Source organism: Panthera leo, chromosome E2 (genome assembly GCF_018350215.1).
Source record: "Panthera leo isolate Ple1 chromosome E2, P.leo_Ple1_pat1.1, whole genome shotgun sequence".
NCBI lineage: Eukaryota > Metazoa > Chordata > Mammalia > Carnivora > Felidae > Panthera > Panthera leo.
Genome location: NC_056693.1, coordinates 56,820,640 through 56,843,539, shown reverse-complemented (window position 1 = coordinate 56,843,539; position 22,900 = coordinate 56,820,640). Strand labels below are relative to the sequence as shown.

Genomic DNA, 22,900 nt, shown 5'->3' with positions numbered 1-22,900 from the left:
TCGTGGAAGCAGAGTTCTGGGCTCATTCCAATCCGGCAGGCGCGGCCCGGGGCCCGGGATCTGCATTTTACCTTTCCCAGGTGATCTGCCCACAGGGGCTCAGAATAAACAAATTTTGGGAACAGTGTCACCGAGCAGCCTTCGCGACCGTATCCGGTTGGGACCAGCCCCCGCCGGCCAACATTCACATGCTCAACCCCCGACCCCGCACTGGACAGCAACCCATATCCTGGCCGGGCCGAGCCTCTGGCTGTGAATGCACAGCCAGGCACAGCCATCCGAGGCCCAGCAGTGTAGACATCTGGCTGTTTTTCTCGTCTACCCGGATTTCTTTATGGCCCCTCTGCACCAGACGCATCGGCTGCTCTGGAAAGAAAGGGCGAAGGAGACTTGGTCTGAACTTGGGACGGCAAACGTGAGGGCTGGTGACCCCAGGGCCTGGCATTGCCGGCTGGCAGGAAGGACTCCTCCTCTCTCTGGACACCAGGCTTTCCCTTCCCGACACGGCGCTCTGCCTGAGTTGGGACCTCAGGGCCTCCTCCCCGCCACTCCGGACGCACGTACCCCACGCACACCTGGCATTCTTCTACGCGCACGCGGTCTCGTTCAGTCCTCACGCGCACTGAAGACGCAGGCACGGGATCGTCCCCACTTGACAGACAAGCGCGGCGCCCGGCCCAAGGCCACTCAGTCCCCAAGCACACGACCCGGCCCCAGCAAGCAGCAGGTGGCCGCGTGTGCGTGAGAGACACATGCCCACGTGACCCTGCGAGGTCCCAGTGACGCACCGGATCTGGCTGGTCTGTTCTTCAATGGCCTCCACCGCACTCTCCACGGAGCTCAGCAGCGACTGGATCTGATTGGCCGTCTCCTTCAGGAGAAAGCGGGTCACAAACTGGTCCACGTCGCTCCCGCCCTCGTACACCTGTGGAGGGAAAGAAAGGGGCACACGTGGGAAAGGGGTTAGGGAGGGAACTTGGGTGTGGGGTCTGGCACGGAGCGGGATGGCGGGGGGGGGGGGGGGTGGCACCTGGGGCTGGTGTCTCTGTCTCGCAGGAGGACATGGGGACCCCAGCGCCTCCAGCTTGGAGCATCAGGGAAGGGGCTATGGATTCAGAGATGGCGGTTTGAGCCCTGGCTTCCCCATGTACTCGTTCCTGCCCTCTACGACCACGGTTGGAGTCACTTTAGTACCTATCCTACAAGGTCCCATGGAGGACTGGGTGACAGAATGCGTATAAAATGCCTGGCACAGGCCCTGTAACATAGCAAATACTCAACAAGCGGCAGCTGCTGGGATAAAGATGATGTTAATACCGGCAATCGTGGTGGGGAGGAGGAGGGGGAGGAGGGGGAGGAGGAGGAGGGGGAGGAGGAGGAGGGGGAGGAGGAGGAGGGGGAGGAGGAGGAGGGGGAGGGGGAGGGGGAGGGGGAGGGGGAGGGGGAGGGGGAGGGGGAGGGGGAGGGGGAGGGGGAGGGGGAGGGGGAGGGGGAGGGGGAGGGGGAGGGGGAGGGGGAGGGGGAGGGGGGGAGGAGGGGGAGGAGGAGGGGGAGGAGGAGGGGGAGGAGGAGGGGGAGGAGGAGGGGGAGGGGGAGGAGGAGGGGGGCAGGAAGGTGACGGCAGCGATGCTGATACTGGGAGAGATGGGGAAGACGATGATGGGGAGGGGGGAGGTGGTGATAAGGGTGGTGGTTGGTGGTGCTGTTCTTGTGGACAGGGGTGAAGTATGTGGGGAGAAGAGTAAGTGACCCTACCCCCTCCTTCCTCCCAGGAGGCTTCCTTGGCCTCGTGGGCCTTCAGGATGCTACGCAGAGAAATGAAGGAAGACTCAACAGAGACCGGCTGGGGAGGTCCAACTGGCTCCTCCCAAGAAAAAGCCCGAGACTCAGTCTCAGAAGCCTCCTCCCGGGTCCTCCCCTCCCCTCGGGTCAGCAGGGAGCCTGGGGGGCACCCAGAGACGAAGATTCAGAGGCCACGAGGAGAAGAACTCAACTCGAGGGAAAAGGAAGGAAGAGGGTTTCCACAGACTTCGCGGTGGTGCGGCTCTCCCCTTTTGTCGAGAGTCTGCGGCAAAGACCTTCCCCAAGGCTTCCGGATCCGGCTGAGAAGCCTTTACGGCACAAGTGAGGTTCTGGCTGAGCCAGGTCACTCAAGGATGGTAAGGATCACAATGGCACTGTGTTGGGGACGCTGGGCCCTGAAACCCTGTGCGACTCTCCCGCCGCCTCCTCGGCCGAGACCCCACCCTCCCGAGCCAACCGCCCGGCACTTTGGAATTCCGCCCGGTCCCGGCAAGGCGAGGAAAAACAGGGCTCTCAAGGAAAGCAAATTAAACCATCCATCACTCTGACTGGGAATTGATTAGCAACGAGGGCACAAGGGAAACACGGCTGGAGACAGAGAGGGAAACAGAGGCAGGGGAGGGGAGCACGGGGAGGAGAGGCACACACGGGGAGGCGTGGAGGTGGCCACCCTACGCCAACACCGGAGACGGGTCCTGACGACGCAACGGTGCCAGAGAGTACGCAAGGTTCTGCTCGCCTAATGCGTTTCGATTATTGATTATCCTCCCTAGCAAATAGTTGAAACCACACTCAAGCCAGTGATCAACGGGCCCTGGACAAATGAACGGCCAAAACGAACGAGAAGATGCAATGTGGTAAGAAACTGAAACGCAAAGAGAAAGCCTGCTAGGAGCCATCAAGCAGAAAAATGAGCTGAAGTGAAGTGTGTTAAGAGCACTCGGCTCAAGCGACTGAGGGTGCAGCTAGCGATCCGTGAGCGTAACCCGTTAGCTGAATTCCAAAAAGACACGTGACTTTCAAAGGAATAAAAATGCAGGGGCGTCTGGCTGGCTCGGTTGGTTGAGCATCCGACTCTTGATTTCGGCTCAGGTCACGATCTCGGGGTCGTGAGATCAGGCCCCGTGTGGGGCTCCGCACTGAGTGTAGATAGAACCTGCTTGGGCTTCTCTCTCCCCCCGCCCCCACCGTCTCTCTGCCCCTCCCCCATTCACGTGCATGCATACACGCGCGTGCACGCACACACTCTCTCCAAATAAAAAAAGATGTTTAAATTTTTAAAGGACTCAAATGCAGCTTTTACGGATTTCTCCTCCACCATAATCAATGCCTCCACCGATTCCAGAGGGAAAGGATCAGATCTGGGAATCGCGTGTCGTGTAGACACACGACTCCTCTTCGGGGTATAGGGCGATATTCGGAAATCTGCAAATTTCTGACGTGTTACCACATGAGCACCTTTCCGGCAAAAAAAATGCCTAGGAGTCTCCCCCCCAAACACACACATATCTAGGGCTGAGTCAAAGAAAACAGTCTTGAATAGGGAAGTCATGGAAGGAAGGGGCAGTGATGGAGCCGATTAAATGTAAGGGTGCAGGGTCAGGAGACGAAAACGTTCATTGGCGATAGTTTAATTGCAGTCACACTGGATTATGTCAATAAAGACCGGAGAAGTATGGAAAAAAAATATCTGAAAAGCTCAAAAACGCCTTGAACTCCTCAAAAGGGAGTCGATGTTTCCCATTAGCTAGGGATAAAAACACAATGAGGAACGTTCACGGTGCCAGGGGTGCCTGGGTGGCTCAGTTGGCTGAGGGTCATCCGGCTTTGGCTCAGGTCGTGATCTCACAGTTCATGAGTTCGAGCCCCGCGTCAGGCTCTCTGCTGTCAGCGTGGAGCCTGCTTCGGATCCTCTGTCCCCCTTTCTTTGTCCCTCCCCGGCTTGTGCGTGCTCGCTCGCTCTCTCTCGCGTGTGCGCAAAAATAAACACCCTAGAAAGAAAAGGGACGCCTGGGTGCCTCAGTCAGTTAAGTGTCCGACTTTGGCTCAGGTCACGATTTCGCAGTTTGTGAGTTCACGCCCCCCGTCAGGCTCTGTGCTGTCAGAGCAGAGCCTGCTTTGGATCCTCTGTCCCTCTCTCTCTCCGCCCCTCCCCTGCTTGCTCTCTCTCTAGCAAAAAATTCACAGCGCCTGTTTCAGAGGTTGTCCACGAAATGAAAACTACAGCGTCTACCCCTGAGACCACAATCGGTGCTCTAAACAAAGCTGACCATCAAAAGGTCACAGGTCAAACGGACAAGGGAAGCACACAAACGGGAATCGTGAGAGATTACGAGAGCAGTTGGAACAGACCGATTACGACAATAACGAAACGCGGCCTAAATTCCCTCACGTAAAGATACAGTCCCAGATTTGATGAAATGAGACCCAAATGGAGGCACATCGAAACCAAAACAGCACCGAGCGATTTCCAAAGAAAAGTCTGGGCAAAAGTCCTGTCACCAGATTTGGTCAAATGAAGACGTTGCACGAGAGGATAGGATTTAGAGAACACAGTATCGCACAAGGTGAGAAGGGTCACGAAACAACGGCAAGAGGCATTCTGCACAGCAAGGGCAGGATGTCACCGCACCATCATGCAACCGGAGAGGATATTGCTATAAACATGGAGGTGGGGATTCACATGGACACAGCCACTTTTTAAAAAATTTTTTTTCAATGTTTATTTTTGAGAGAGAGAGCGCGCATGAGTGGGGGAAGGGGCAGAGAGAGAGGGAGACACAGAATCCGAAGCAGGCTCCAGGCTCCGAGCTGTCAGCACAGAGCCCGACGTGGGGCTCGAACCCACGAGCCGTGAGATCACGACCTGAGCCGAAGTCGGACGCTTAACCGACTGAGCCGCCCAGGCGCCCCGGACACAGCCACTTTATCAAGCAATTGTGCTTTCTCTCCAGAGCCTTGCACTGTCGCAGACGAGGGGTCTGGAGTTCTTTCTTGTCCAGCAAGAGAGCGGATGCAGAAATGAATACGAGAGAGGCTAAAGTCTGGGAGGAGACAAGAGCCCCGAAGAGGAATTTCGTCTCCGTATTTGAGGTCTCAAGATCTTACACATGTGGTGACCATGGAGAAAACAATCGGACAGTAATCATTAACTTGTGTGACTAAGAAGCAAAGGGTCTGGGGGGGGGGGGGGGGTGGGGACAAGCGGTGTTTGTGATCAAGGTACACATCTGATTGGCATCAGATGGAAAGTAATTTCCTGCAGGTGATGGAACAAGTTACTCGTGATCCCGGTTCAATATCGCGCTAGCTAACCTCCGATGCTTTCGCCCAGTGGTGGCAGCTTTCCGCTCTAAGCTTGTTTCCAACCCATTTAGGTAAATAGAACCTATTTCCCCACATTGCACGGCTCCTATTCTTTGACTCAGTCATTCCATTTACGATAATCTGTCTCTAAGAAATCGTGCAAAATGAGCACAAAGGCTCATGTCCTGAGGTTACAGTATATATTCACATTAGCAAGAACCTGGTAATCATCTAATACGCCCCAAAACAGAGGAAAAGTAAATTTAAGTAAGAATGTTTAAAAAAAAAGATGCTTCTGGACAGTTTTAATCACATAGGGAAAATGCTAAGATATTAGGTGGAAAAAGTACAAAAAATAAGTTTTGTACACAGGACAATATTAAATATGTTAAAGAAATACACATGGGAAAAAAGGTTCCGAGGTAATAAGAAACATGTTAACTAACAGTGGTAAGGAAAAGTGGGAGTTACAAACGATTTGAACTTTTTCCTTATACTCTTCTTTATTTTCTAAATTTTACAAGCTGAATATGTACCATTTATATGATAAAAAGAATAAAGGTCTATATGCAACAAACAACATGGCTAAAAACCTAGTAAGGAAAACCATTAAAAACACAGAGTAAATAATTTGGTGTGACAAATTAGCTCATCGTTGTCCCATAGGGGAGATAAATTGGACGATAAATAAGGATGCAAACACCATTGTTAGGGGCGCCTGGGTGGCTCAGTTGTTTGAGCATCCGACTTTGACCCCGGTCATGATCTCTCGGTGTGTGAATTTGAGCCCCACATAAGGCTCTCTGCAGTGCAGAGCCTGCTTGGGATTCTCTCTCTCTCTCTCTCTCTCTCTCTCTCTCTGCCCCTCCCCTGCTCACATGCTTTCTCTCAAAAATAAGTAAAACATTAAAAAAAAAGAGCATCGGTAGGCAAATGTGAAGGTCTTTTTTTTTTAATTTAAACAAATTTTTTCATGTTTATTTATGAGAGAGAGAGTGAGCAGGGGAGGGGCAGAGAGAGAGAGAGGGAGAGAGACACAAGGCAAATATGAAAGTCTTTATGTTTAAGTTTATTTAAAAAAAATTTATTTTTTAATGTTTATTTTTGAGAGAGACAGGGCGTGAGCAGGGGAGGGGCAGAGAGAAAGAGAGGAAGACACAGAATCTGAAACAGGCTCCAGGCTCCGAGGGGTCAGCACAGAGCCCTATTCGGGGCTTGAACTCGGGAATGGCAAGATAATGACCTAGGCCAATTTGGATGCTTAGCCGCTGAACCACCCAGGTGCCCCATAAGTTTAATTCCTAGACAGAGAGAGAGAGCGAGCACGAGTGGGGAAGGGACAGAGCGGAGAGGGCAAGAATCCCAAGCAGGCTCAGGCTCTACACCGACAGCTCAGAGGCCGACGCGGGGCTCGAACCCACAAACCGTAAGATCGAGATCTGAGCTGAAGTTGGAGGCTCACCGGACTGAGCCATCCAGCCGCCCTAGCGTGAAAGTCTTTAAAACGGACAAGAAAGATGACTGGGTTTCCTATCAGCAGGCCCTGTGGGTTAACTAAATCTTCCCTTGTTTGGGGGCTCCTTTTAAAACTCCGCAGAATGTAGAAGAGAGATGATGCTGAAAAATAACTCTCATCCACAGCGACGCACAGGAATTTTGTCTGGCAGAATGCAATTGTCGCCGTCACTGTGGACAGTGCCCGGTTCTGCACCGATTCACAGATTCGCTCCGAGCTCCTAGTTGCCTCTATCCATGGTGTGTGGCCTTGGAATTTTCCTTTGAGCTAGCTGTAACATCCTGCTGGTTCTCACGTTAATTTAGGAGTTTTTAAAAATATTCACGTTGCCTTAAAAAAAAAATGGGGGGGGAGCTCGTGGCTGGCTCAACTGGCAGAGCACGTGACTCATGATCTCAGGGTCATGAGTTCAAGTCCCACACTGGGCGTGGAGTCTACTTAAAGCTAAAAAAAATTGGGGCACCCAGGTGGCTCAGTCGGTTAAGCGCTGGACTTCGGCTCAGGTCATGATGTCATGGCCTGTGGGTTTGAGCCCCGTGTGGGGCTCTGTGCTGACAGCACGGAGCCTGCTTTGGATCCTTGGTCTCCCTCTCTTGCGCTGCCCCTTCCCCACTCCTTGCGCGCTTCCTCTCTCTCAAAATTAAATATTAAAAAATGTTTAAAAATTAAAAAAATTAAAACTTAAAAAAGTTAGAATATTCAAGTTCTGTATATTGAGAATAGAAAACTAAGACAACGTAATTCTTTACTTTCGTTATTCAGTCATGATAAGATCATAAATTAGATCATGAGTACCTTAAAAATATTTTTTGTTAACGTTTGTCTTTGAGAGAGAGAGTGTGAACAGGGGAGGGGCAGAGAGAAAGGGAGAGACAGAATCTGAAGCAGGCTCCAGGTTCTGAGCCATCAGCACAGAGCCTGATGCGGGGTTCACACTCACGAAACGCGAGATCATGACCTGAGCCGAAGTCCGACCCTTAACTGACTGAGCCACTCAGGCGCCCCCATCGTGAATACCTTTTTAAATAAATAGTGGCAATATGGTAAATGATATAAGGATTTTGCGTGAAAATCGTACCCCCAATCCAAATAGATGTAAGTAAGTGATATGAACTCTATTTCTGGGATTAAAAAATTATTGAAGAAAATTCCTACCTGCAGAGAAAAAAAAAGGCTCAACTGATTTTTCTCAATTTTGAAACAAAAATTTACAGTGGCTGGTGTTGTCGTTAACATCCGTAATACAAATTAAAATGTTGGTGCTGAAAAAATGAAATAGCTCTACTTGTACGAGAGACAGCATTTCACCTTTGCATAGTGTATCTTTTAGGAGCGTATACGTCATAACAAAGAAAAGCCAAGTTATTTTCCCATTTCATGCTCTGAAAAGATCCAGGTCATTGTCTCAAGCGTCCAAGAGATCATTAAAAAAACAGCTTGGGGCACCTGGGTGGCTCAGCTGGTTGAGTGTCCAACTCTGGATTTCGGCTCAGGTCATGATCTCACGGTTCATGAGTTCGAGCCCCGCGTCGGGCTCTGTGCTGAACGCTTGCTCAGAGCCTGGATCCTGCTTCGGATGCTGCGTCTCCCTCTCTCTCTGCCCCTCCCCTGCTTGCACTCTGTAAATGAACTTTACAAAGTTCCCTGAAAGTAAATGAAGTTTATCGAACATGCAGTGCCTGTTTTGTGTCAAATAAGGTTTGAGATTTTTGAAAAAAATCATCGACAACATACGACGCATAACTGATCACAAAACCGAACACAGCCGTGATAGGTTTCGGGAAAACTAGCTAACACCGGCACAGAAAGTGACATTCCACTGAAGCTAGGGTTGACCTTGGAAAAAACTACTAAGATGCTCTTCTCCCCCGTTTATACCTCGACCCCAGCCTCGTGGATAAATTCTTTCGGTCTCTGAACGGAAAAATGACTCTGTGATAGAGAAGCGGGTTCACACACAGCAGATATTCAAAAGGCCTCAATTTCTGAGAGAGAGAGAGAGAGAGAGAGAGAGAGAGAGAAATCGCTTGGCTAGCGGGAGGGCTGCAGAGCGGTGTGGACGAACTCGGCGACACTCCAGTTCTATCACAGGTTGATCACAGGAAGTGAAGGATTGTTCCACAGAAAAGACTCTAAAAATAGAATCCGCCCCATCAATCGCTTCAGAAAAATCACGTAATCACAAAGGCAATTTAAAAACTTCACTACCACCTCCTAAGACAAAATTTAACGAAGGGAAGGCAGAGATAATGTTTTGCTTTTTTCCGAACCAGGCTGAGAAGGATTCTAAAAAAGGAGCTGGTATTAATATTGTAATTAGGGGAGAAATACTGGAGACACGCGCTTGAAAATCAGGGGCAAAACAAAGAGAGCCGAGGTAGCACCGGGAACAGGACTTCGGAACGGCGGGAGGGGGGGACACAGAGATCGGGGGGCCGCACAGCAGAAATGAGTCAGCGCGCCGGTTTGCAGCTCACGCCAGGACTGCGCAGCACCAAAAAGCAAACGGGCCAACCCAGGTCGGTGACGAAGCGTTTGAAGTAACCAGGGAGCTGAGCTGCGTTTCTACCGCCGGAAAGCAGTTCGAAAAAAACGCAAGCGAAAGAACTGCCCATCACGGCTGCAAAAACCATCAACTCGGCCGCTAAAAACACCCCATCACGTGCGCGTGCTTTCCGAGCGCCGGGTGTCCGAAACCGGTCCGAGGTGAACGGGGAGATAGGAAAATGCTCTCCTTGGTGGGGAGTTCGGTGTCCCCTCTGAACAGTTCACGGGCAAAGACCAGGAAGTAACCACGCGCGTTCGTGTCGTCGCGAGACGGCACTGCTGGGAAGGGGCTCCATCTCCGGGAGCCCCGTGGGGCCGGGCGGTGAGGGTCCCGCAGCCCGTCCGGAGCCGAGCCGGGGTGACGCCCTTGTCCGCGCAGGGATTCCGGAGCCTGGGGTCCCTTCCACCCACCGCCCACCTGACACATTCAGAGCGTCCAACCACAGTCCGGGCACACGAACGACGACAGGCGACCGGTCTCACACGATATTAAAATACGCTCGAGAAAAGCGAGACTCGTGACGGCAGGACACGACCAGAGGAATGGAGACGTGGGTTGAGGGGAGGCGCGCGATCAGGCCCAGCAATTCTGAGACCGGCGGGAAGACAGGGACGCCCTAACACACGGCAGAGGACCCCCTGAAAAACCCGAAGACGCTGATACATCTGACGCACCGAGTACCGTCTGAAACACACACACGGAATCGGTCTTACGTCCGCCTGGGCATACAGCAGGAGCCTAATGAGAAAACGGTCACCTCTGCTCTGTGCCGGGCCCCGAGCTAAGCACCTGAGAGACCTTATTTCATTCGACCCCCGTAAGGGACTCTAAGGTGAATGCTGGAGAAACTGAGGCCGGCCGGGGGGCAGCGACTGGCTCGGGGTCCTTCAGCCAGGTCTACATGTCCCTCCCGTGTGTGTCTTGCTCCCCACCCCCCCCACACACCCCCCCCCCTCCCGCCTTGCTCAGCGTGCGAGGCTGCCCTCCCGGCTGACCGAGCCTCCAGTCACCCCCCGCCCCGCCCGGAGTCCGTACCTCCTGCCGGGTTCCTGACCCCGCTCCCTTCTCCTTCCGGCCAGCAGCTGTGGCCATCTAGCTATGGACCCTGCAGGGATCACCCTTCCGAGCCTGTTTCCAGAGCTCTGAAACGGGGGCAGCGACAGGGTGACAGTGGCCACGCACAGGGCAGCAGCGAGGATTAACCTGAGCGTTGAATCCCGGCCATCGCGGGTCCTCAGCCAACTTAGCGCCTCTTCTCCAGACGCACCGAAGGGACACGGCCCCCCCTGCCCCTCCAGCAGCCACCAGCCCAGCGGGGTGTGGACTCGGAGGCTGGGGGACCGGCTGCTTCCGCCCACGAGCGCTTCAACAGAGAAGGCGCGACGTCCGGCCCCCACCCTGGCCCCGGCCCCCCGCCTTCTGTCCTCCTCCGGGGCACATGCTAACAAGGGGGTGACAGGACTGGGGGCTGAGCCGCTGGAGCCACATGGGAGACCTCTCCCAGGCCACGCGGGGGTCCCCGCACCGGGCCTGCTGCCTGGACAGGGTTCACACACCGGAAACTGCCTGAAACCTAGATCGGGTGCAGACGCGTGAACGCGCCCCTTTCGCTCCCCTTTCGCTCCCCTTCCTGCCTCGTGACCCGGGGAAGAGGGTGAGATCGTTAGGGTCCACACCTGTCTGAGGACCCTGGCGGGCTCGGGCCGGCTGCCCCTCCCTCTCCGCGACGGCAGGCCCGGGGCCGGGCCCAATTCCGGGACAGGGCCTCACGCGCCAACCTGCCACTGGCCAGGGCCGGTCACCGACCCGGTGCGTTCACTTCACAGCGGAGCCCGGCTCCCTGCGGGAGCCCCAGGGAAAGCCCACCCCGGACCCAACCCCTGTCGCCACAAATCCAGGCGCCCCGGGGTGAGGACGCCCCGTAAGAACCCTAACCGGCACTCAGACCTCGGAGCCCCAGGGCCGCCCACGCCTACCCACCTTCTTGGTGTAGCCCATGGCCTTCAGAACAGAGTGATTCAAGGTCTCCAAGGAGGCCAGGACGTCCTCATAATCCCCCATGTGGTCCACAAAGTAATCTGAGGGAGGGGAAAGCAAAGGTCAGGGGTCACAGGAGGAGGCTTCTACCCCAGCCCTCGGGCCTTCCCGTGCATCCCACCTGTGCCCCCGGGACTCCCGGGTCCCATCCCCCGACCCCAGTCCTGGTCCCTGCAGATCGGGCACCTACCACACAGCTCCTTGGTGTCCACGTGGCTGCAGAGAGAACGAGGGAGACTCAGGTCAGGCCTGTCCCGTCCCAGCCGCCCTCCCCGCCCCCCTGCCCCAACAGCACGCAGGGCCCGGGGCTCGTCAAACACCTGCCGTGCCTCCTCTCTGGACCATCCTACGTGCCGGCACCTGAGCCAAGGTCACAGGTGAGGCGCAGCAGGTAAAGGATGCCCTGCCCCCACCCGGAAGGACAGAGCAGGGATCCACCTCTGCGTGACCTCTGACCCCACTACCACTCATTTCCTCTCCCCTGCTGCGCCGACCGTGTCCCGAGCGCATAGGACCAAGAATGGGGCTGAGTCAGGGGCTGGGCAAAGGGAGGGAAAGGGACAGAAGGTGGAGGGCCCAGGACTCTGACAGGCTGTCAACAAAACTCATGCGACACGCCGCCCCTCGGCATCCCTGCCGGCTGGGTCCTGGGCCAGCCGTCCTCGTGCCCACCCCAGCCCTGGGGTCCCGCGGCCCCATTCCTAAGGCGTGGAGAGGACCGGGCCCTTCCTCGGAGGACGCTAAGCACCGAAATGCCACCCAGGCTGGTGAAGGTGCACGTAGCAGCCTCAGAGCAGAGACGTGACGGCAGGGTGTGCTGGGGGCGGATGCCAAGGGACCCGAGCGTCTGTGCAGTTCTGGGAGCCTTGCCCTGTCTGGGCGCCAGCTCCCTCACTGAGAGAGGAGGGGCTCCCGGGGGTAGAGAGCTCGGGGAACCCCAGGTGCCCAAGATGCTTTCTGGGAGAAGGCTCCTGGGGCCCCATAAACCTGGGTTCAGAGGCTTTGCCAGCCCTGTCTTGGGAAGCTCCTTGAATTCCCACCACACGTTAAATGTTCTGACGAGTCCCGCAGAGAGGAAGCCTGTTTCGGTTGGGCTTAAACTAGGATTTTACCACTCTTTCTGATCCACGTGAACCGTTTTGGGCAGAAAACCTACTTAGCATCCCAAGGAGCAAATGTTTATAGGTCACACCCCAGGGAATGCTGGAGAGACTCATCCTAGAAGCCTTTAGAGTTCTGACCTTCTAGAAGGTCATGGCTAAACTCTCTGACCGATGCCTCCACTCGCCCTGGCCCTTTCAAAGCTCCCTGGGGATCACAGAGGCCTCCATCCGTCTCCAGAAACAAAGCCCTTCACTGGGTCTACAGGAGAAAGCTGTTCCTTTGACGCGGCCTTCCTTGGACAAGGACACCTGGCCACCTGGTCCCCAGCCTGTGCCTCCCAGGACACTCAGCCCCGGCCTCTGGTCCAGGTGGCTACTGTGCCGGGTCCCTTGCAAACAGGCTCGGTAGCAGCTCCTTGGCCACACTAGGCCAGTCTGTCTCAGGGGACCCCAACTCATCAAATCTGCTTCACGCAGCACCCCCGCCCCCGGAACTCGGGTCCCCATCGCCTGAGTGGGGCCCGAGGAAGGTGACCGGGTGGGGGGCGGAGAAGGGGGCTGGGGCATCCCAGGCAACGAGGGAGGCTGCCAGGTCGGGCAAGCGTGAGTGGAGCATACGCTTGGCACTTGACTTCGGGGTGGGTGAGGCCAGAGTTTCCGGTTAGTTCTGAGACGCAAGCTCGGGGGGTTATGACGGGTTGCCTCGGACACCGAGCTAGAAGCCGGGTAGAAGGGAGAGCCAGGGTGCGTATCTGGTCGGTCCGGTCGAAGACAGGACCGGTGAGGACCCAGGTGATAAGAGTTGACCCCGGAGCCGGGGTCACTCACACCAGGGCTTGAGTTCGCAGAAGGGTGACGTCACTGCCACTCTTCCCTTTTCGTTACCCTGCGTCCGTGCTGCAAGACGTAGGGTCTCTTCTTCCGTAGCCACGTGTGCTCAGAAGACAACTTTGCCGGCACAACAGCGTCCTGCCCACGCCCCCAGGTCACCCCAGCCGGCAGTGGGACGGGGGGTGGGGGGGTGGCCAGACAGATCCGAGGTTTGGATCAGCCGGCGTGGGGGTGTTTCAGGGGTCCTGCTCCTCCAGGGGGGTGGGAAACGGAGACCGCTCACTAGCTGCCGAGGAAGAAGCTCCCCCCGCCCCACACCCGCCGGACGCCCCTGCCCCGACAAGAGGGACCTCGCTCACTTGGTGTTGTCAGAGTCGATGGTGTGGAAGAGAGCCTCCAGATCCTTGTCATCGAGGACGCCATCTGCGAAGAAAAGCTGGAACTCCTCCAGGGACAGCTTCCCATCGTCTGCGAGGGAGGGAGGGAGGAGAGAGGGCAGCCGGTGTCTAAGAGATGAGACATCCCAGATCCCGACAGTCCCCGGCCACCGCACCCCAGCCAGATCCTCTGTGCCTGCCCCGGGACTGCCCGAAGTGACCAGCACCCTCCGGCGCACAGAAAATCCCCGCCTTCTCCAGCTAATTCCCAAGCCGACACATCAACACCCTCTCGCAGCTAATCCCCGAACCCACAGCGACTGCAAGCAGTAGCCAGTTGGCTCAGGCTCACGACGGCCACGGTCAACACACACACAGCCCCTGCTCCCTGCCGGCTCATCTCTCCCCTGATTCGCCCGAGCACCTGCGGTGGGTACCGTTGAAGGCAGCACCACGGCAAAGCCGGGCCGTCTGAGGACCCTTCTCTCTTGCTTCCAGATGCCCAGACGACCCCCGACCCATATCTGCATCATCTCCAGCCCCAGCACCCAGGTCCTGACTCAGGGGAGGGGACACCCTCTTTCCTCTCTGCCCCGTCCGCAGGGCAGACCCCGGGCCCACACCTTCACAGCTGCCAGGAGGGAGGGACTTCTCACCCTGCCACCACGAAGACACCAAACCGCAAGGCAAGGAGGGGGCGGGCCTGGCGGGGGGCCAGCCTCTGTGGTCCTGAGATGGGAGGGGCCCCACGGGTCACTGAGGGGCTCCAAGCAGCCAAGGACTCTGGGAGAGGCGGACCGAGCTCCCACCTCAGCAACTTGCACTTGGGCACACCTGCTGCGAGCTGACCTCTGCCCCCTGCAGCCACGACCCCTTCCTGAGAGAGCTCACGCTCCTTAAAGGAGCCGCGTCTGTGGCAGGCAGTTGGAACTGAGGGAGAGGGCAGCCCCCAGCCCCTCCACGCAGACCTCCTTCCATTACTTCCAGCCAGGCTGCAATCAAAGCCCCTGCAAGCCCACCAGGGTACGTCTGCGTGGGTTAGAAAGGGATGGCCCTCCTGGGATGGGAGGGAGAGGCAGGTGTGGCCCCGTATCAGGACTGGGCCGCACGGAAGGCAGGCTGGATCTGAGGTCCTCCCTTCCATCCGGAAGGGGCCCGACCATACACGGCAGGCCCAGCTGGGCCCAGAGCAGAAGGATTCTCTTGTATCGTATTTTTTAAGAGGTTTTTTTTTTTTTTTTAAGTTATCTATTTGAGAGAGAGAGAGAGAGAGAGAGAGAGGGGGCACCGAGCAGGTAAGGGGCAGGGAGAAAGGGAGAGAGAGAAGCCCACCCAGGGTCCGCATTGCACGCTGAGCCCGACACGGGGCTTGACCTCATGACTGAGAAACCATGACCTGAGCCGAAATGAAGAGTTAGACGCTTAACCGACAGAGCCACCCAGGTGCCCCTTTTTAAAGATTTTACCTTTAAAAAAGAAAAGTTTATTTTTGAGAGAGAGAGAAAGAGACACACGCACGCACACACACACACACACACACACACACACACGCAGAGTGTGAGCCGGGGAGGGGCAGAGAGTGAGGGAGACGGAATCCGAAGCAGGCTCCAGGCTCCCAGCTATGAGCACAGTCTGACCTGGGGCTTGAACTCACGAACCACAAGATCACGGGGAGCCGAGGGCGAGTCTGCGCCCTGTGGACGCGTGCTGACTGACCGGTCGTGGTGGCCAGGGGCACAGAGTCGGGGTGGGGTGGGGGGGATCTCCCTGCCCCCGTCTCCTCCTGCCTGTCCTGCCCGGGCACCTCCATCCGGGGTGCCCTGTGGAGGGCAGGCAAGAGACGCTTGCCGGGCCTCCCGAGCATGGCCTTCCTGGCTGACATTTCCCTTCAATGTCCTGCCACAGCCCGGATGAACCCAGAGCGGCTAATGAGGGGAGAAACACCTGCCCGGGCTTCTGTGCGATCAGAGGCACAGCCCCGGCCCCCCCACTCTCAGCAAGGACCCCCGAGCGGGCGGCCGTGTGCGGGCGTCTTGGCTAATGAGCACGAGCTCAGCCTCTGTCACGGGGACCTTTCAAACGGCCGCAGGCTGCCAGCGTCCACGTCCCTGGGGACAAACGCACCCTGGCGCCCGGCGGTCTGCTGGACGCCCCGTGCCGCCCTTCCAAGGCCCCAGACCCCTGACCCTCGGCCTCCCCTCGGGAGCCTCGACGGGTCTCTATCTCAGCGCAGAAGCCTCTGTCCTGGGAGCCGCCAGAGCGCTCGGCCCTGGGACCCCAGGGACTTAGGGGAGGGGACCATACACCGCCTGGCACCCCCCCACCCGGCATCTGCCGCAGCGGACGCCGGGGGCAGGGACTGCGTGAAGCCACTGCATGCGTAGTTTTAGCCGCACTCACTCCCGGCCAGACGTGTTCTCAAGCCAGGCTGGACGGGGTCAGAACTGCCCAGGCTGCTCCCCAGCCAGGGGTCTACGGTCCCGCCCCTGCTCGGTCTGGGCCTCACTTTTGCCGTCTGTAAAACGGGGGCGGGTGCTTCTTACCCCAGCAGGAGCACAGTGAGGCCCCAGTGAGGTGCCTAATGGGTGCCCCATGGCCCCTGGCAGCTCCCCGGATGGAAGGCACACGTGGGAACCCCACACCTGTGGGCAAACCACGGCGTCCGCGGCCACGGGCCGTGCTGGGCTCAGGGTCTCCCACGGCAGGTGTCCCCGGGTCCCGTGCCGGCTCCACCAAGACCCTCTGAGAGGGGACTAGTGTCATCACGCCCACTTACAGATGGGGAAACCGAGGCCCCAGCTGACTGGCCTGAGCTCACAGAGCTGCCAAGTGGCCGAGCCAGGACTCGAACCCAGGAGTCCCTGTGACACAGAAGGGACTCTTCCCCGGAAGCGTCCCTGGAACCGACATCACACTCCCGCATTAACCCTGGGGACAATCCCCCCAGGGCCACTCGGCGGTGGCCAGGAAGACCCGAAGCCCCGGGAGGAGAATGGGCTCGGCCCCTCTGGGGCCCATGGAGAGAAGTCAGGGGACCCCAGAGCAGTCCCTGGGGTGGAAACTCGGCCTCTGACAAGGCAACAAGTGACGAGGAGGAAACCCCACCTGTGTCTGAGGGCGGCCGGTGAGCCACCCGCCCACGTGTGCCACACACAAACACCCACACACACAGGGCCACGCGCACTCAGTGTGTCGAGCGGCAGTTACAGAGACACGGCCGTCCGGACCCACGGACACCCGCCGGGAGACGCACAGCCAGACCCACAGCGCTGCGCCCCAGGGTCGTGCACCCGCGCCCCCCGCGCCGGCAGACCCGTTACCCGTAAGCCCGCAAACGTCTGCTGGGGACCTCCTGCGTGCGAGCATCGGGCCCACGCCAGGGACAAGCCCCGAGTCCTGCCTGTCAAGTGCTCACGACGTGCCACGGGGTCCTGGCCAGCACATGACGATGGCCACGCGGCCCAGGCCACTGCACTCTGAGGTCTCCAGAGAGATGCCCGTGTCAGGGATCAAGCCCCTTGACCTGCTCTGTAGCCTCTGAGGCTGCGAGAAGAGCTGCCACGACCCCTTCTCGGGTCACTGAAGCCCCCCCCCGCCAGCCCCCTCCCTCCGCCCTGCTCCGCACGGAGCTGCTGTGGAGAGTCCTGTGTCCCAGTCGGCCTGGGAGGCGCCACTGTCATGCCCGAGGAGGGGGACAAGGGACGGAGACCCCTGGCTGTGCACCCCAGCCCCCGAGGCCTCACGTCGCACCCCCAACACCATGGGGGGCGGCGGGTCAGCAGTAACCACCGGGGTCAGGGAGGGAGGGGTTCGGGGGACCCGGGTGAGAACTGCCTCCTTCAACTCCAGCCCGTGCAGGAGGCGCTGGGGCCTGAGGGCCCTGGGGACAGGCACCGGGCCCCCTGTCCCCCACCCTGCCCCCGGCAGGGGCCCTGACACTTGATCAATTTTCCCAGCGAACAAAACAAACCGTGAGTGAGCCCTGCTTGATTCTCTCGGGAACTCTGTCGCCACATCTCCTCGCTCCACAGCCAAGGCAGTTAGGTGAGTTAAGCGTTCTCACCCCACTTTAGAGATGGGCAAGACCGAGGCCTGCGGAGAGACCGTGCCTTGGTGACAGTCCGGGGAGAGTCGCCCGGGGCCCAGCGATGAGGACAGCGGTGTTTACAGGAAGCGGTACTGACTTGTGCTGCAGCTGTGAGGCTCAGACGGGCCTTGCGAGGCTGGGAGGCGGGAGCCTCTCCGAGAAGTCAGGAGAAGTCTGACTTCTCTCTGCTGGCCACGACAGGCCACTCACGTGGCTGGGGAGGGGGCGTGACGTGGGGAAAAGTTCGGGGGTCTGCAGCACAACCTTGACTGCCTTCGTGCAGCTGGGTGGCCCGGGCAAGTCACTTAACCTCCCTGGGCCACTCCGGAATCGTCAGGACAGGAGCGGCAGCCGTGAGCGTGTGAGGTCGCGGTGAGGAAAGAGGCACCAGGGCCGAGAGTGAGGCTGGGGCTTCCGTGAAGGGTGGTCCCTGGGCACCCCCCACCCCGGGCCGCTCTGGCCCAGCCCAGCTGCGTGAGGGCGATGATGGTTCACCAGCACGTCCCGCACGACAGACGTCTTGGCATCCGAGACGGCCACACGCTGAACCCCCGCGGCATCCCTACCGCGCGGGAACTACGGGAATGCCCCCAGACGCAGATAGGGAAACTGAGGCACAAGGCAGCACCGGCCTGTGGTGTTCTGACCTCCGAGGCCTGTACTTGTCACCGGCAGGTTCAAGGCCGTCCACGCCCCCACCCCTCGGCCCTCCCCTCCGAGGCGCCGGGACGGGAAGAGCCGGGGCCTCCTTCAGGGGACAGCCCGGGAGGGGAACTCACCGTTTTTGTCCGCACGTCGGAAAATCTGCAGGGAAGAGAGGTGGCGTCAGTGAGGGGCCCAGAGGGGCGGGCGCCCTCCAGCGGCCTCTGACTCATCTCGAGATCCCCCTCCTCCCAGGAGGAGACCCCGGCTGGGATCCAGGGCGGGAGGGATGGGAGGGATGTTTCAGGCGGAGTCCTCCCTGGCGCCGGGGAGGAAGCAGCGCCCACTCGCCTTCTGTGCCGCCAGCCCACCCACGACCGCACTGACAGACACGCGCACGCACACGTGGACACACGCACGCTCACACCCAGCCGCGGGCCCGCGGGTGTGCCTCCGGAGCCACTGGTCCACGCGGCTTTCCCACCGTGCCACGCTCGGTCACACGCTCAGAAGCCGTGTCCCGTGGACGCGGCCACACGCCTCGCACCATCGCACCCCTCGGGGAGCCCCGGTTTCCTCCAGCGGGGTGGCTTAAGTCTGAATAGAGGCGTCTGCTAAGGGGACCTGGGGGGGGGGGGGAGCCTGGCGACTGGACCCCCCAGGGGCAGGACTGGATTATTTCTCGGGTGGGGGAGTGGGCGGAAGCAGGCCACCAAGAGCTCAGAAAACCAGGTGCACTGCAGGTGCAAGTCTCTGGCTGCCGTGGGAGGGGATGGGGGGGGACAGCCCAACCCCCGCCCCCCAAACATGAGCCGAGACCCCATAACCCCCCCCACCCTGTGGTATTTTTGGGAGCGGATGAGCCACACTGATAAGAAGGGGGAGGGGGAGGCTCCACCCCTCTGGCCATGCTACCTTGGGCCCAAGCCCTCAGGCCAAGGACAGATGTCCCCCCCCCCCCCATCCCTCCTAGCACCAGACATGGTGACAAACTGAGGCAGCGGTTCAGGAAGGGCTTCTCAAACATCACCCCCTCCCCTTAGCTGAAACCCTAGTCTGGGGTGCTGAGCAGGAGCAAATGTGGCTGGGGCAGAAGGGGGACAATTATCAGAGCACCGGGGCCCTCCCCCAAAGCCCCATCGTGGGCACTCCACACCCTTGCCCCTGACTGCAAAGTTCCCCGAGGCCAGGGTCCCACCCTCAGGTGCCCCCCTCCCCATGCCTCAGGCAAGTCAATGGTGCAGACCACGTGATGTGGCTCCGGGAGTCCGCTCATCACCCCATTTCCTAGATGAAGAAATGGGGTCTCGGGGACCCGCACACACCAGCTCGAAGAGGGCACCGGAGCTCACTAACCCGTACTGTTAGAAGCAGGAGGGGTGTGGACAGGGCTTCCCTACAAGGGCAGGCCCAGAGCTTTCGCCTCGAGAGCTAGGCTGGGGGTCCTGAGGGAGAGGATCCATCTGTGCATGCGTGCGTGTGTGTGTGTGCGTGCGTGCGTGTGTGTGTGTGTCTGGGGGCGAGGCAGCCACAAGCACCCACGGCACAGCTCGCCCTTCCCCGCCCAGCCCTCTCTGCCTGGAGCCAACTGTGGGTTCCAGGAGACAGGAGGTTCGGGAGGGGAGAGGAGATCTACGCTCCCAGCCAACCATCAAACACACAGACACAACTCTCCCAGAAACCCAGCCCGCACAGGACCCTCCTCGGGACACGCACATCCCAGGCTCCGCTGTTACCGGGTGGGGGTGGTGCCCAGGACAGAAACCCCCTCCGCCTCCCCCGGGGAGCCTCCCCCCACCAGCAGTGAAATCTCCCTCCCACTCCTCGGGAGTGGGTGGCAGGATGAGGTGGGCTTCCCAGAGGTGGGTGGCTTGGGTCCCAGGGGGAAGGGGGGGCTTGAGTAGAGGGTATGGAGGATGGAGGGGGCTCTGAGTGGAGGGGGGGGGGTCGTCGGGGCCGGGATCCCAGAGGTGTCCAGGCTCAGAGCAGATGGGGATAGTCCTAGCTGTACTCAAAGGAGAGGGGAAGACAGGGGTGGGGAGGGGGCTTCACTTTCAAAGAGGTGGTGGCTGGGGTGGAAAGGGGCTTTGGGGATGAGAACACAAGGTCTCAGGGTCTACCGCCAGAACGAGAAAAGGGAAACCAGAGTTAGGGGTTGGAAGGGGGGGGGGTGGTCTCAGAAAAGTAGCGATTCAGGCGATGATCCAGGATGGAAAGGAGGAGGGGGCCGGAGGCGGCAGGTGCTCGCATCCGACAGCGGACGGGGGTAAAGGAGGAAGTGCAGGGCTGGGGAAAGGGTAAGGGCTCGGCCAGCTTAAAAGTAGGGGGGCGGTGGCCGGCAAAGGGCTCCAGGGCTCGGAGAAGGTGGGGATCCCCAGAAGTGGGGGGGGGGGGCGGGTGGAAGGGGATCGTCCTGGTCCAGCGACAAGACTAGACCGGGATGGAGACCCGCCGGGACTTGCAGGGGCTGGGGTCGCGCTCTGGGACGCAGAGGGGCCGGTGCGGGTCCTGCTCCGGGCCGCCGAGGGGAAAGCGCCCGGGGAGGGGGGTCCCCCGCCGGGGGAAGAGGGGCTTCGCGGGTCCCGGCGGGGACGGAGGAAGGCGGCGTCGGGAGCGCCCCTGGTGGGAGGAGGGGGCTCGGGGTCCCGGCCGGCGCGTACTCACGTCCAGGATGACGGCGGTGCCCCGCGCGCGGCGAGCCGGACCCCGGGCCGGGGCCGGGGTCCGCGGCGGGGGCGTCGGGGGCGTCGGGGGCCAGCGGCGCCCGGGGCTCGCCCATCCTGGCGCCCACCCAGCGCAGCAGCCCGCCCAGCGCCCGGCCCTGCGGCGGCGGCTCCCGGAGCAGCCTGTGCGCGCCGGCCCTGCACAGGCGCGCCGCCCGCTCGCACATCGCGCCGCGCCCGCCGCCGCCGCCCGGAAGCCCGCCGACCCCCGCCCGGCCCGCGGCCCGCCCCCGCGCGACCCCTCCCCGCCGCCGCCGCCGCCCGCGCCGCCCGCGCCGCCCCGCCCTCCCTCCCGCGGCCCCGCGGCCGCGGCCACCGCGGGGACGGGCCGACACCGGGGGACTGGGCGGGGGGGGGGGGCGCTCCGCCCGGACCCCGAGCCACGTGCCTCGTGTCCACCGCCCCACCCCCTCTGCCCCCCACCCCCACCCCGGGAGCCGGGCGCGGCGGCCGAGGGCTACCCGCGGGGGCGCGGTGCTGGGCGCCGGACCCCAGCCCCGGCCACGGAAGGGACCGCCCGGTCGGCGCCGGGTTGGGGGAGGGGGGCGTCTGGCTGCGCGGCAGGGGGCGTCCCTGGGGGCTGTCCCCCCCGAAAGTCTCCCGCTGCCCCCCCTCCCGCAGGTTCCCCCCACCCCACCCGCGGCGCCTCCGCAAGGGCCGAAGCGCGGGTGTCCGGCGAGTCCGGAGCGCCCTCTGCTGGCTGAAGCTCCCGAGATCGGTGCCCAGGCGCTGGGCCTCCCCCAGCACTCCCGCGAGGGCCTGCATGCCTCCTCAACCGTCCCCCACCTCGTCGCACAGCGCCCAGACCAGTCTTTGCACCAGAACACTCTCTTCCTCTCACACCCCTATCCATCCATCCACCTGTCTTTCCATCCATCCATCCATCCATCCACCCACCCACCCATCTATCCATCCATCCATCCATCCATCCATCATCCATCCATCCATCCATCCATCAACCATCCATCTATCCATCCATCCATCCATCCACCATCCATCCATCCATCCATCCATCATCCATCCATCTATCCATCCATCCATCCATCCATCTATCCATCCATCCATCCACCCACCCACCCATCTATCCATCCATCCATCTATCCATCCATCCATCATCCATCCATCTATCCATCCATCCATCATCCATCCATCATCCATCCATCCATCCATCTATCCATCCATCCATCCATCATCCATCTATCCATCCATCCATCCATCCATCCATCTATCCAGCCATCCCTTCATCCTCAACGGGTCCGAAGGATGAGTTAAGGAGCATCCACTAGGTCCTAGGCCCGTTGGAGGCACTGGGTTCCACTAGTGAGCAGAACAGACAGGGCTGGGGGGGTGGGGTGGTGTCCTTGGCCTCCTGCAACCTACACCCTGGTGGGCAGAGTCAGATACGGGAGCGATTCCACAGATAAACCAACCCCGAAAGCTGAACTGCCATGAAGAGGCAGAACCTTGGGCCGTGAACGGGGGACTATCCTGGTGGCTACGGAGGGGCTCGTGGCAGTGGAGGCTTCCCGGAGGAAGTGATGGGCTTAGGCTGAGAGAGTGGAAGGAAGAGGAGTCAGAGAGGAGGGAAAGTGTCCTGGGCGAGAGACCGGCCCCTGCAAAGGCCCTGTGGCAGGTGCAAGCACGGGAGTATGAGGGACTGAAAAGCGTGTGGCCGGGAGGGAGCGTGGGAGAAGGGCCGGGACTAGACTGGAGGGGTGGGCAGGGGCCGTGAAGGCCTCCCCGGCATACCATTTCCCCGCACACAGCCTCCCCCCGCTTCCCGCCCACAGCTGTATCCCCATGTGCGGGACCATCCCTTGTCACACAACTCCCCCGCCCGAGGATCTCCCACATGGCCCTGTGCCCCCCCCCCACCCCCAGACACCCAGCCCCCTCCCCACGCAACAGAATCCTCAAGACACACGAG

At 59.8% G+C, this 22,900-nt stretch overlaps 1 protein-coding gene across 1 annotated transcript in view; it reads right to left on the bottom strand.

The window, feature by feature from the left end:
- Positions 1-21,140, bottom strand: part of NECAB2 (N-terminal EF-hand calcium binding protein 2) — a 28,670-nt gene extending 7,530 nt beyond the window's left edge. Inside the window, exons 1-7 of the mRNA XM_042917929.1 lie at positions 20,915-21,140; positions 19,607-19,611; positions 18,388-18,412; positions 13,504-13,612; positions 11,401-11,426; positions 11,154-11,251; positions 789-925 (exon numbers count right to left, since the gene is read on the bottom strand). Coding sequence (XP_042773863.1) covers positions 789-925; positions 11,154-11,251; positions 11,401-11,426; positions 13,504-13,612; positions 18,388-18,412; positions 19,607-19,611; positions 20,915-21,140 — 626 coding nt within the window. The remainder of the gene's footprint in view (positions 1-788; positions 926-11,153; positions 11,252-11,400; positions 11,427-13,503; positions 13,613-18,387; positions 18,413-19,606; positions 19,612-20,914) is intronic.
- Positions 21,141-22,900: the final 1,760 nt, after the last annotated feature.